At 41.6% G+C, this 14,911-nt stretch overlaps 1 protein-coding gene across 5 annotated transcripts in view; it reads left to right on the top strand.

The window, feature by feature from the left end:
* Positions 1 to 7,388, top strand: part of LOC107143994 (glutathione S-transferase A3-like) — a 19,755-nt gene extending 12,367 nt beyond the window's left edge. For 3 of the 5 annotated variants that reach the window (XM_015487851.2, XM_048805480.1, XM_015487849.2), the window contains 4 exons: positions 786 to 918; positions 2,805 to 2,946; positions 5,735 to 5,866; positions 6,869 to 7,388. In XM_015487851.2, coding sequence (XP_015343337.1) covers positions 786 to 918; positions 2,805 to 2,946; positions 5,735 to 5,866; positions 6,869 to 6,988 — 527 coding nt within the window. In that variant the 3' untranslated portion in view covers positions 6,989 to 7,388. The remainder of the gene's footprint in view (positions 1 to 785; positions 919 to 2,804; positions 2,947 to 5,734; positions 5,867 to 6,868) is intronic. The other 2 variants (XM_015487852.2, XM_015487850.2) reach the window with 1 other exon arrangement.
* The last annotated feature ends 7,523 nt before the right edge of the window (positions 7,389 to 14,911 follow it).

The following is a 14,911-nucleotide window of genomic DNA, read 5'->3' as shown; positions in this document are numbered from 1 at the left end:
AGGGGGGATAGTAGAGGATAGGAAAGGCAGCAGAACACAACAGACACTAGTATGGCAATATGTAAATCAATGGATGTGTAACTGATGTAATTCTGCAATCTGTATATGGGGTAAAAATGGGAGTTCATAACCCACTCGAATCAAAGTGTGAAATATGATATATCAAGAACTATGTAATGTTTTGAACAGCCAACAATAAAAAATTTAAAAAAAAAAGTACTATGCTTTTATTTCAAAATGTTTAATATTGCAGAGAATTTTGTCTGCCTTAACTTTGTTATTATGTTAACCCTTTGAAAATGTCCACTTTCCCAGTTGAAGAGAACATAAATGAGCTTTCGCAGAAATCATAGTCATGCCGTTTTAAAAGGAGATCTGTTCTGATGATTGATATGTTAATTTCAAAATTCATATTCATTCAGCTTATATCCAGCCATGCAAAACAAATTTTGTATGTAGCTTTGAAAGCAAAAATGTACTGTCATTAAAATATATTGACTGTCTTAAAAAAAAAAAAAAAGATGAGCTAAACACACAAATATTCAGGGACACACAATGTGTATGGACAGATGGGAAATTGAAACAGCTGTGAGATAAGAGGATGAAAGTAAAGCAGTTGGATAAGGAAAAGAAGAAAACAAAAACTAAAAATAAAGTGGTGTCTTACTTGAAAATTTACTAAGTGATAATTTTTTCCACTTGCATTTTTGGTCATTTCCATAACTGTTTTACACTGTGGACATGAGTGACCACATTTCATTATGTTTGTTTTCTCCTTCCACAAGATGGGAGTTTGATGTTCCAGCAGGTGCCCATGGTGGAGATCGATGGGATGAAGCTGGTGCAGACCAGAGCCATTCTCAACTACATTGCTGCCAAATACAACCTCTATGGGAAGGACATAAAGGAGAGAGCCCTGTATGGTATATTTTCTATTCTTACATCAACAGATAACATGGGAAGAATTTAGGTTCTTCCTTGAGTGAGAAAAACCAAGGCAGGGAGATCCTGAGGAGCCCCAGGTGGACCCTGGGCATAAACACTGAGGTCAGTGTGGGAGAGTACTGTGGAGATGCAGGAAGAGTAAGCATGGAGTGGATTCAGGGCAGTGACATGTAGAGAGGATATGGTTCATAGAGGCTTGCAAATCCTGAGGAACTATGAATTCTGGAAGATGGTGGAATCCTGATTCCATTGCTTAGCTTTAGAGGTTAAACAATCTATGCAATAGCTTGGGACAGGGGAAGGATTTGAGTGTCTAGACTTGAAGGCCTGGGAAGGAAATATCTGAAGCACCTGATTTTCCCTTTCTGGAAAGTATAAGACTGATAGCCAAGAACCTAAGCTACCCTCTTCTTCTACAGATGGGTCAACATGATGAGGGTTGATGGAGTCTGGTGTCAAGACATGACGGTGAGACAAAGCATTTCATTTAGACTTGAAGAAGTCCACTGATTCAGCACAGGGGTTTAGGTCTCCTCCATCCTGGGCTAGAACTGCTTTATTGAAAATAACATCTTGAATGGATCTGTGGAAAGTTCCTCAAAAATTTTAGAGTTAGCAATACCCCAGCAATTCCAGAACTAGGGATATACCCAAGAGGAATAAAAATACATCCTGAGTGGTATTTGTCCACAAATATTCACAGCTGCATTGTCATAATACCCAAGTAGTGGAAATAAACTAAACATCCAATGGATGAATGGGGGAAGAAAATTTCTTTGGTCATACAATGGAATAGTATTTGCTGTCCAAAGAGATGAAGTACTGATGCATGTAGCAACATGGATGGACCTTGACAACATTATATCACATTAAAGAAATCAGACCCCAATCACATTTTGTATGGTTTCTCTAGCATGAAGGTGAAGAACACTAGTATCTACAGGGATGGAAAGGAGATTAGTATTTTCTGGAGTTAGTGGGAGAGGTGGTATACATGTTTGTTAATCTACCCAGCATGGTTAAAATGTTCTGGAACTGGAGAATATAAATATTTGCAGAATTCTGTGAATGTACTAAAAAAAACACTGAATAGTAGACTTTAATTGGGTGACAACTATGGTGTGAACATTTGTCAATAAAATTGCTTTTTAAAAAGAATTTTGAAAAACCCACTTGAAGCAAAAGAAATGAAGCTTTCCTATGTCATGAACTTACTGTAACTATATAAAGAATTGCAGCAAGTAGAGGACTTTTCTTAGGTGGGGATCACAAGAAATGCAATCATGATCAGCATTGGGCAACAGTATATGGAACGGATTAGAGAACATGAATTTTGGGAAATAATTGGGAGCACTTTATTTCTAACATTGAACACGGAATGATCCTGAACTATATAATAGAAAGAATGAAGTAGAGGGACTTGTCTGAGAGGCTGGGCCAGGGACTCTGTCTTGAGTGTACCTAGGAGGCAAGTGTTTAGCCACTGGAATCACAGTATCTTTATGTCCAGAACAAGGAACAGCACAGAGAGAATAGCCTATATGTACTACCAGTGTTTGTAGATACCAAGTTCTCTAAAGACCTTAACTTGTGATGGCCCAGTATGCTCTTTGGAACAGTATGTGGTCATGTATATAACAAAAATTTAGACATGTATTCCCTGTACGTTGCTCCAAGAAATGTTAATCTATAAATAAAACCTAGAAGATTGTAACTGGATTTTTAAGGGTCCCTACTAGAGGCGAATTAATTTGCTCCTATCTGATGCTCTGTTGTGTTTCAAAACTGTAAAATGTAGGGCAGTAAAAAATGTGGGGCAGAAGGCTTTTGACAGAGTGTTTGTGTTTTGTTTTTTCCAGAATTGATATGTATTCAGAAGGGATGACAGATTTGAATGAAATGGTCCTTCTTTACCCATACCTTCCATCTAGGGACAAAGATGGAAGACTTACTCAGATCAAAGAGAAATCAAGAAACCGTTACTTTCCTGCCTTTGAGAAGGTAAGTGGAATTGGTTTCACCTATAGGGCACCCTCTAAATTGAAGATTGACAGGATAAAACTGGGTCAGCCCAGTGTTCTTCTCAACTATATTGCCACCAATACAACCTCTATGGGAAGGACATAAGGAAAGAACACTGTATGGTATTATTTTCTATTCTTATATCAACAGGGGAAGGATTTAGGTTATGCCTTGAGTGAGAAGGACCAGGGCAGGGGGATCATGACCAGCATCAGGCTGGGCCTGAGCACAAACACTGGCTTTCTCTTTATGTGGGTGAGGCTTGCCTGTTGATGGGACAGTCCAGTGGAAAGGAGGGAAGAGTCATATAGAACAGGATGCAGTTCATGAATACAGCACAGCTACGGAGTTTAGAGGGCATCTTAGTCCTAACAGGTTATCTTAGCACTTAGGACTGCCATATGAATAATGCCATAGAGGGAGCTCTATGCAAAAAATATATATTTCTCATAGTTCTGGAGACTGAGAAGAGACAGGTCAAGGACATGGTGGATTGGTATCTGGAAAGCTTTGCTTCTTGGTTCATGAATGGCTGACTTTGGGCTGTGTCCTTCTACGGAAGATGGGTCCAAGGTCTCATTATAAGAGCATTCCTTAAAATGTGCCATTCCTTAAACAATAAGAAAACAAATAACCCAGTCAACAAATGGGCCAAGGACCTGAACAGACACTTCTCAGAGGAGGACATACAATCAATCAATAAGTACATGAAAAAATGCTCACCATCTCTAGCAGTCAGAGAAATGCAAATCAAAACCACCCTAAGATACCATCTCACTCCAGTAAGATCGGCAGCCATTATGAAGTCAAACAACAAGTGCTGGCGAGGATGTGGGGAAAAGGGTACACTTGTACATTGCTGGTGGGACTGCAAATTGGTGCAGCCAATTTGGAAAGCAGTATGGAGATTTCTTGGAAAGCTGGGAATGGAACCACAATTTGACCCAGCTATTCCCCTTCTCGGTCTATTCCCTAAAGACCTAAAAAGAGCATGCTACAGGGACACTGCTACATCGATGTTCATAGCAGCACAATTCACAATAGCAAGACTGTGGAACCAACCTAGATGCCCTTCAATAGACGAATGGATAAAAAAAAAAATGTGGCATTTATACACAATGGAGTATTACTCTGCATTAAAAAATGACAAAATCATAGAATTTGCAGGGAAATGGATGGCATTAGAGCAGATTATGCTAAGTGAAGCTAGCGAATCCCTAAAAAACAAATGCCAAATGTTTTCTTTGATATAAGGAGAGTAACTAAGAACAGAGTTGGGAGGAAGAGCATGAGAAGAAGATTAACATTAAACAGGGGTGAGAGGTGGGAGGGAAAAGGAAAGAGAAGGGAAATTTCATGGAAATGGAAGGAGACCCTCATGGTTATACAAAATTACATACAAGAGGAAGTGAGGGGAAAGGGGGGAAAAAAACAAGGGGGAGAAATGAATTACAGTAGATGGGGTAGAGAGAGAAGATGGGAGGGGAGGGGATGGGGGATAGTAGAGGATAGGAAAGGCAGCAGAATACAACAGACACTAGTATAGCAGCATGTAAAACAGTGGATGTGTAAACGATGTGATGCTGCAATCTGTATATGGGGTAAAAATGGGAGTTCATAACCCACTTGAATCAAAGTGTGAAATATGATATGTCAAGAACTATGTAATGTTTTGAACAACCAACAATAAAAATTAAAGGAAAAAAAATTACATGGGCAATTATTACAGTTGTGGTTTTTTGTATGAGTGACCTGACCAACGTACTATATTATCTCATTTAACGGCCTTTCAAAAACATTAGATCTTATGCTATAAATATATATACAGTAGCTATTTTGTCCTCATTAAAGAATGTCTTAATATAAAAAAAATGTGCCATTCCTGAGAACTCTTTCCACAGGACCTAATTATGTCCCAAAGGCCCCACCTAACAGCATTGGGATTACAACATATGAGTTTGGAGGGACTCAGATATTCTTTCCATAACAGAAACAGGAGAAAAACAGTGCCTAGGATTCCTTGGACATTGACCCTCACTTCCAGAGGGCCTTTTTGCATACTGATCTAGTACTCTGGCACTCGAGGCATTGCATAAAGGTAGACTATGAGGAAGGCTTGCACTAGTGATACCAAGTTGAAAGTTTCAGTTACTGGGAATCAACTAGAATTCTCTATGTACAGAATTCATAGTACACAATTAGTCCTTGGGTGGTGGGAAGTTCTGAGCACACTGGAGGTAAAGCTAAAAGAGTGCTTTAAATTGTAGCATAAATATGATGTTGTGTTTTGTTCTTGTACCAAGCAATTGTTCATACTTTTCTTTGTAAACTTAATTTGATAGGGTGGCTGACACAATATTTTGTTTGATTGGTAGTGCCATGGGGTTTTTTTCCCTTTATTCTTCCTCATTATTGCTGAGATATTTAAACAAATATCACATATTACCAAAAAAATTTTGTGAAAATTATAATACATACAGAAATTGACAGAAAGTTTAAAGAATCCATATGTGCCCATCTGTGAGATAGCAGAATTTACATCGTATGATGTACACTTTATCATGTGTCCAGATCTCCACTCCTGTCTCACCACATATTACTTTTCCCATGCATTTCAGACTAAGATGCAGATGTCAGTGCAGTTCACGCCTAGATAATTTAACGTGTAAAATTTTGTACCATCATGCTGAGCCAATGTCACAAAAATATGATGATTCAAGTCATGTGTGTGATGTGTGTTCATGACCTGACTCCTCCCATTCTGCAGGTGTTAAAGAGCCATGGGCAAGACTACCTGGTTGGCAACAGGCTGAGCAAGGCTGACGTCCACCTCACTGAACTTCTCTACCACACAGAAGAGCTGGACTCCACTGTTCTTGCCAACTTCCCTCTACTGAAGGTGCTCTCTCACAAGTCCTCATAGAGGCCCACACCTCCCATCATGAATCTAACATCTAAACACTGGGGCTGGTGGTGTTCTGACTTCTAGCCGTCTTCAGTCTTCACCCTCCCTTCTCTGGCCTCCAAAAAGATCTTCTAGGCCCTGGTTCTGAGGAATGAAAAGAATCTTGCTATGCAAGGACATTTGAGGTGGATGCTACTCTAAGAAGTATATTTGGCTTTGTATCATAAGTGAAACCAAGGGCCCAGCTTTCTCTTCACAGCCCCTATTCCATTTGGATTCTAATCATGACTTCCTTGGGAATCCCTCCATCCCCCGTATGCCCTTGTCTTTCCATGTTGAGCAAGTCTCCTTCCATCAGTTCTCCTTCCTCCTCCTCAGGTTCGTAGCCTCAAACGTTATATTTCTCTCTCAAACCTCCCTCCCTTACTCCCACCCTCAGCAACTGCCATCTTTATCTCTCAGTGTGATAATTTGTAGTGACTGACACCTGCATTTTCTGGTCTATTTCTATCATCATTTCTAACTCAGTATTACCATATCTTCTTTTCACCTGTTTGAGTGCTTCTCTGTTTCCACGTATGACAGGCAAATGTCACATTTTTTTTCTTTATATCATACAGTAGCAATGAATCTATAGGATTAAAGTGTAAGGCAGAAGACAGGATGGCTGGAACTGAATACAGTACTAAAAAGAAGTTGGGGAAGGGCTGGGTTTATGACTCAGAGGTAGAGTGTGCAAGACCCTGGGTTCGATCCTCAGAACCACATAAAAATAAACAAACAAATAAAATAAAGGTATTGTGTCCAACTCAAAAATAATATTAAAAAAAAGAAGTTGGGGGAAATTGTCATTGAGCTTTATTTTCTAGCTCTTATCTTTTTTTCTCATTGGTTGTGTTTCCCAGACAGCATGCTGGGAATGTCCAAGACTTCCTGATTGTGTTAATGGGTGTTGGTTTGGGTTCCACTCTCAGGCTGTGTTCTTCTGCATTTCAGGCCCTGAGAACCAGAGTCAGCAACCTGCCCACAGTTAAGAAGTTTCTGCAGCCTGGCAGCCAGAGGAAGCCCTTTGATGATAGAAAATGTGTGGAAATAGCAAGGAAGCTTTTCAGTTAAATGGAGGCAGACATGGAGACATACAATACTGGGCTTTATCCAAATGTTGATCCTGATTACGATGAGGCTAACACAGTTTCCCAAAATTTCTGTGCTAATTTAGTTAGAAAGGAGCTATGCAGATTTCTTTGCAATGCAGTCTATTTAGTTTTGGTGAAGCTTTATAACCATGATCACTACCTGGGATCTCTTTAAATTTGATAGAATAGAGAAAGTTTCTTATTCACTGGTCTATTTAAAAATTGTCATAACATCTGTCATGTACTATCTCAAAGAAAATTAGGTAGAAATTTTCATCTGACACTCTGCTTAGGCAAAAATATTTTTTTGTTTTGTGTTTTGCTACCTTTCTCACCACAACACATTAAAAACAAACCTATAAAGAACCATTTTCTTTCAACTTTTTTCCTGTTATTTGTTCAACCTATATTTATGTCTAGCATGAAATATTCTGTATTCTTGGAGCCAGATAATCAATGATGAAAAAACCAGATACATTCTCTATGCTCATGGCAATGGATCTAGTGAGAGAAACAAACAAAAAACAGATAAACCCAATCTAAAATCATGCACAGCATGCGTATCACGTTCCTAAGGCTGCCACAAGAAATTCCTACAAACCTGCTGTGGTTTAAAATGATGGAAATTCATTCTCCTACAGTTCTGGAGCTAAGTTTGAAGTCAAGGTATGAGCCATGCCATGGTCTCTCTGAAGGCTTTATGGAAAGCTCCTTCTTAGCCTCTCCCTAGTATCTGACAGGTGCTGGCCATTCTGGGAGTTTTTCAGTTTTTTGTCACAACACTCTAATCTCCTCTTCCCTGGTCAAAGGACAATCTCCCTGTACGTGTTGTCTGTCCACATTGCCCTCTTCTTATGAGGATACCACCATTTGGATGAAGAGCCACCCTATTCCAGGGTGACCTCACCTGTATTATTTCTGCAGAAACCCTTTTTGCAGATGAGGTCACACTGACAGGTAGTCAAGGGTAGGACTTAAACATAGGCCTCTCAGAGGACAGATTTTCTCCTACAACACCATGCTCAGAAGAGTTAATGTTGGAGGGCACCATCAGTAGACATCTGCTGGGATCTGCAGATGAGACAAGGTTTCTCAAGGAGGGGAGTCATATCTGAGGTGAGATGAGCAGGAGGGACAATCAGTGAGGGGGGTGGCACCAGCACTGGGCAGCAGGGGTAGAATCCAGGCAGAGATCAGCACAATCAATGGCCAAGAAGAGACAGTAGCCTGGGGGTTACTCCATTCAAGGAATCAAGTAGTTCAGGAACAATACCTGAAAATCTGAATGGTCCTCTGCTGCCATCTGCATACATTGCCCCTGCTGTCTCACAGACTCCCTGATCTAAGGTTTGGTCAAAACGCTGGCCACCATTTTTCCCCCTGAGCAGCAGCATTCACATTCCCTACAGGAAGGGAAGGAAGAGGCGGTCTCCTTCAGGTCTGCAATCTCAAAATATAGATCAATATATATAGTTATTTGTCCCATGGCAAGCCCATGGAATTTAGGCAATTGAATCTGGGGCTTAGTTTCTGTTAATCATTTTTGTAGAGTGAGCTTCCCCACAGATGGCTCTAGTAGGGCGGAGGGTGTCCTGGGACTCATGGCTTATACTTTTTAAATGTCTGTTCAATATTAGCTCAACTGAGACCAACCAAGATGTTCCTTCCTAGACAGCTTCCTAAAGAGTTCCCAGTTCCCTTTGCATATTCACCTGCTTGCTCTCACCTGGAGACTCCTCAGGGAATTAAAAGGAGGCCTCTGTTAAGTGTCTTTTGAACAGTACACTCTTAATCGGCCTTGGGGACAGAACAAACATATTTTGTATTGTGATGTACACGATGGGGGTCCGAGGCAAAATTCTACATTTTAAATTTTATATGTCCCTCAAAAGACTGTGTCTTAGGACTTAGTCCTCAGCTTGGCACTACTGAAAGGTGGTAGAAATCTTTAAAATGGAGATTTTGACCTCCCTGGATGTGTGACTTTGAAAAAGATTGTGGGAAGCCGGTCCCTTCCCTCCCCTCACCCAGCCTACATTCTGTCTTTTTCTTCCTGGAAAACGTGATTTGAGCAGTTTTCTTCTGACACATGTTCTTGCCAGCCATGATATACTGGCCCACCACAGGAGCAAAAACAAATAGGTCAAATGAACACTTGAAACGTGAGTGAAAAGCCTGCAACTGTGAGCCAAAATTAACCTTTCCTCTTTTAAGTTGATTATCTCAGGTCCATTGTTATGGAAAGGGAAGCTGACTAACATGCTCTAGAACAAAGATTTTTTTTTTAACTCCCCAGATTCAGCACTCCTTAGCTTATTACATACATTTAGAATTTTTTTTTTATCCTGGAGTGAATTTCCTAAGATTTACCTCATGGTTCTTGGTGCTGGGAATACAAGATTGAGGAATGCATAGTAAACCATGTTGAAACAACTTTGCATAAAAGGAATTACAAATCAATATGTCACCTTGGGCCAAGGAGGGTCCCTGCAAGAAGCCAAAGAACCAGCCCAAAAGAATGGCTGAAGCCAGACATGGTGGTACACACCAGTAATAACCAGCACTTAGGAGGCTGGGGAGGGAGGATCTCAAGTTCAAGTTCAGACTGGGCAACTTAATGAGAGCATATCTCAAAATAAAAAGTTAAAAATGAGTCGGGGCATAGCTTTGTGATAGAGCAACCCTGGGTTCAATTCTCAGTACCAAAAAAAAAAAAAAAAGAGCAGAGAGGCAGGCACTGAAGAAATTTGAATGAAATATCTATTCATAAATATAAGTATAGGATTAAGATTCCTCAAGTGGGGATTGGAGAACTCTGAAGCTGGCAACAGTAAGAAGACTCTACCACCCCATCCCTCAATGAGAAGTGCAGAAATGACAAGGTCCTAGTATAGGGACCTAGGAACACACTGAGAATCACACCTCCAAGATGGGCCACCTCCCAGAGCCTGATGGCCTTCAGAGAGGAAGGTACCACTGTCAAACTAAACAGCCCAGGATGCAGGGACAGTTTATGAAATCACAATATGACTCAAAATTGGACAATGACTAATGACCGATTTGTTCCACAGCTTTATACATCTTTATCTGACACATCATTTGTATTAGTTAGAAAATAAGAAGAAATATACTTTTAATGTAAGATACACATGTAGGTTTATATATTGTTTTTTTTAAGAGAGAGAGAGAGAATTTTTAACATTTATTATTTAGTTTTCAGAGGACACAACATCTTTGTTTGTATGTGGTGCTGAGGATCGAACCTGGGCCGCACGCATGCCAGGCGAGTGCGCTACCGCTTGAGCCACATCCCCAGCCCTATATATGGTCTTTATCATAACAGATGTTAAATATTTTTAATGTTTCTCCTGGTAGTCTGTGATATAAAAATATAAAGAAATGAACATTTGATTTTTAATCTTTATATCATCCACCATTTTCAAAGAGAGGTTGTGTATGTGTGTATATTTGAGGTAAATGTGGATGTCAACTTATCTGACTGAACTAAGAGGATTAGTTCAAGATGTGAGGAATTATTTACATTCACTTATCAGTTTTCCAAAATATTGTTGAAAAACATGTGTATTAGCAGTGTTGTGACAATTAGAGCTACTTAGATGGGGCAGGATGAATCAGCACAACTTTAATCTTTGTAGACTTTGAAACATTAGGCCTATCTCACACAACCTTTGTTTGCCTTCCCTCTAAACTCCATAACTATGTTTGACTCTATCTGTCCTTGGGAACCCTTAGTACAGTTGCAACATTCTAAGTCAACAAGCTAAGTAATAGAAAAATGTTCGGACTTTAACCACAGAAATAGGTAGACTTTCTCAAGGATTATGTTTCTACTAAATGATATCTACCTGGTTTCATTCATTATTTTACTTCATATTTACTGATCACCCATTGTGTTACCCAAATTGCTTTAGGCATACGGATTATCATAAAAAAAAAAAAAAAGGAATCCTGAATGAGAGAAAGAAGCTAACATGTGAAGATCCAGGCTAAGACAACCCCAGCCAGAAGGAAGTTGAAGGCAGGGAATTTGGTCAGGAACAAGTTCGGTGTTTTTCAAACCAGGAAGAAGGAAGGTTGGTGTTGTAGGATCATGGAGAGGAAGCACTGAAAGATGAGGTCAGAGAGGTGAAAGCATGAGTGTGCTAGCCATCTACTGCTGCAGAGATTGCCACCAAGTTTAGTGCCTTAAAGCAACAAGCATTTATTATGCTCAACAATTTGTGAATGGAAATCAGGAATCTGAGAGCAACTTACTGGGGGATTCAGCATCAGGGTGTCTCAGGAGGTTGCAGTCAAGTTATCAACAGGTGCCGTTGACATCTGAAGGATTAATTATTGGTGGGATTCACTTCAAACATGGCCCACTCATTCAGCTGTTGGCTGAGTCCTCAGTTCCTCCATGGAAGGTGGCAACAGATCTCAGTTCCTTGATATGTCTGCTCTTCTTTAGGGCTGTTGACTGTCCTTGTGAGACTAATGTCACAAGAGAGAGCAAGACAGAAACTAAAAGGTCTCTGGAACCTAACATTGGAGGCCAAACTCTGGAGGGTGGTGACAGACTGAGGAGATGGCCTGTGGGGAGGGCATAGGGGAGGAGAAGGGAAGCTGAGTGGGGCTGGCCAAGGAGGCTGAGGAGGCTGCGACAGTGGAGTCCGGGGTACTCAGGACAGACAGCATGGCCTCAAGAATCCAAGAGAGGAGTGTGAGCACTGAAGAGGGAAGATTGAATTGGGAACTTGGAGGGCACAGCTGGACAGGTCAGCTGCAGTGGAGTCACGGGGACAGAGGTGGCCTGACTGGAGTGGGTGGAGGAGTAGTAAGAAGTGAGGAAACGGAGACAGTGGCTACAGAAAACCTTTCCCAGAAGTTCTGCTCCCAAAGAGGGCAGAGGTATGGGACAGTGGGCTCTGTCTGTGACGTGGACAGGGGAATGCTAAAAGGCTGGACTCAATTTCTTCTGTGGAAAGTCTCCTGAGAACTGTGGAGGCTGTGTACCTGGACTGCAATCCTTCCAGCCCCAGGGAGGTCACTCTGTGCTGGACAGTGCACCCTCTGGTGCTCAGTCATGGAGTGACAGTTACAAGGCCTTGCACTGGCCTGGGCAATGAGTTTTCTGCAAGACAGAGATCTCTTTCTTACCAAATTCAAATTTGTGTTGGAATAAACTGCCAAAAAGCAACTAAAAATTGCATCAGCAAAGGCTGAGGTGGAAAGTCCTCCTCACCTGCCCTTAACACTTTCTGGTGTCTTCCACCTCCTCTTCTCATTCCCCGTTCTCTTTTCCTTCCTCCTTTGGCTCCTCTTTGCTTCCTTTTCCACTGTCCATTTCCTTCAGTCTGTACTGATGCAGCTCCAAGCCCAGGAACACCAAGGACAGCTGTGAGAACCTGGAAGAGAGTCGTGGAGCGGCTTCTGCAGAGGGGGACAAAATTGCTGTCACCTTTGTTTCAGATATCTGACCTCTAGAAAATGTGAGAAAATTTTTTGTACAGTTTAGGCCATGCAGCTTGTGATAATTTGTTACAATGTCCACAGGAAACTGTTAAAAGAAAACCTGAGACCATTTACATTGAACAGTTATTTCCAGGAACAGAAGGGATTCAGACCCTGGCAGCAGCCCATAACAAAGATGAGCAAGAATGCCCTCCCCCATGTACACGTTTTATTTATAAACAGAGAAAATGAAGTGACCTACAGAAACAACCCGATTAGTTGCAGTTGGCCTTTTCCTTATGAGGTACCATGTGTGACTGTCTAAAGCCCAACTACTGTGAGTGACTGAGACTCAGATCCTTGGTTGAATCTGACAAAAATAGAGGATCTGCTAGCAGTACTTAAAAACTATTTAAAATTCTAGAATATTGAAACTAATCTATTGTGACAAAAAGCATATCAGTGGTATAGGGCGGTGCAGGAAGAATTGATTACAAAAGGGCATGAGGACTTGGATGTTCACCATCTTGACTGTGGGATGAGTTAATGGGTGTAATCCCATATACTCTTCAGCATGTGCACTTCATTGTAATCAATTATATTGCTAGCTGTATACACTTATTCTACAGTGCACCCCTCTGCTCTCCGTCCTTCTTGGCTACCTCTGTCTTCTCTGTCATGTTTCCTCTTACTTACAGACAGGGTTAGGTCTGTACTCTTCTAGCCCTCTTGGCCACATTCATCCTCACTTCTCAGAATAAACTAATAAACACTGCAAAACAAATCAGAAAAAAACAATCTCCATCTCTGGTTGGTTTTTTCCTTTGGCTATTTTCTTCTCTAATTTAATTCTAAAATTAAGTAGTGTTCACTCCAGCTCTAGTTTTGCTGTGTGATATTGAACTTTTACTTCTTAACCAATGAACTATGGGTTAGTCAGCTCTTCCTTGCTATGACCAAGGTACCTGACAAAAACAACTTAGAGAAGAAAGGATTTATTTTGGCTCATGGTGTCAGAGGATTCAGTCCATGTTCAGCAGCTTTGTTGCTCTGGGCCTGAGATGAGGCAGAACATCACAGTGGAAGGGAACGGTGGAGGAAAGCTGCTCATCCCACAGCAGCTGAGGAGCAGAGAGAGTGAAAGGAACTGAGAGAAGATGAACCCTTCCAGGCACACCACTGGTGACCTGCTTCCTCTGCCTAGGTCCCATTTCCCAGTCAGTAGTCCATGCAGCCATGGATGGACAGAGCTTTCATGGTTCAATGATTTCCCCAAAGTCCACCTCTGAACACAGGAGACTTTGGGGATATTCCTGATCCAAACTACAAGAAAATCATTGCCAAGCTAGTTCTGTTAGTTTAATTCAAAGTGACCTCTTCACTGTAAACCCAAGCCCGTCTCCCTTCCCATTATCAACTATCTTCCAGAGCCTGCCATCCTCTGTCATTTCAGGGCTCATGTCTTCCTGTGGCCATCTTCTTATTTAGTGAGTCATCTACCTTCTTTGTCAACTTGGGCCCTTCCACACTAATCCAGCAATCCTGCCTCATTTCACAAGGTCAGAACCTGCACAAAATAAATAACAAGTTCCCAACCACAGCCCTCCCCTCCCCAGAGCACAGCCTTGTGAAGAAAGCTGTGAGGAGTTTCCTGAGTCTGACACCAGGCAGCAGAGGCACCATGGACAGGGCAGCTTGGGTCACCCTCCAGGATGGCACCCCCAGTGTTCCCCTCTGGTGATGCTCCTTTCCTTCTTCTCTTAGATGCTCTCCCAGTACATCTCTGCCAGTCTGTGTCAGTGTCTCTTCCCTCATGACACCTTCACTGGTCAACTCTACCCACTTGAACCTCCCAGGAAGGGGCCCTTCCAGACATGGTGCTCCTTCCCATTCTGTTTTCCTGTCTTCCAGTGATCCTTTTGTCAGGTTACCACTGGGAAGCTATTGTAGAGGGAGGGGAACTTCATGGAGAAACACCTCCCACACTGCAGGAGGGAGGCTATTGTGCACTGTAGGGGCAGCCTGGCCCCAGGCTCCTGGGATGTGCATGCACTGTTCTCTGCTATTCTGCTGCTCTTCCTCAAGTCCCATCCAGGCTCCCCTCTGAGGATCCCCTTATGTTGGTTGTTCCAGTGTTATTGTAAGGAAACAAAAATTGAAGAAGGCAACATCAAAATTTGGGGGCCATCTTCAACTCAATATATCCAGTGACCTTACTTTACACATGAATTCACTGGGGTCCAGAGAGGCTAAGATTTATCCTGGGGTCACATATGTGATCAAAAGTGGAGTCAGCCTAGAGCCAGTCCCTCTGAATTGGATGCCAAGAACTTTTCTATTTATTTACTGATGCAGGAAATAGTTTTTGAGTTTTAATCTACTTTTTGGTTGTATTGGTACCTGGTACAATGGTCAAGGAGATGGACAATGTGCATTCCTTTAACCTCAC

The sequence above is a fragment of the Marmota marmota genome, unplaced genomic scaffold (genome assembly GCF_001458135.2).
Source record: "Marmota marmota marmota unplaced genomic scaffold, marMar, whole genome shotgun sequence".
In the NCBI taxonomy this organism is placed as follows: Eukaryota; Metazoa; Chordata; class Mammalia; order Rodentia; family Sciuridae; genus Marmota; species Marmota marmota.
This window is presented reverse-complemented; position numbering and strand designations above follow the sequence as displayed.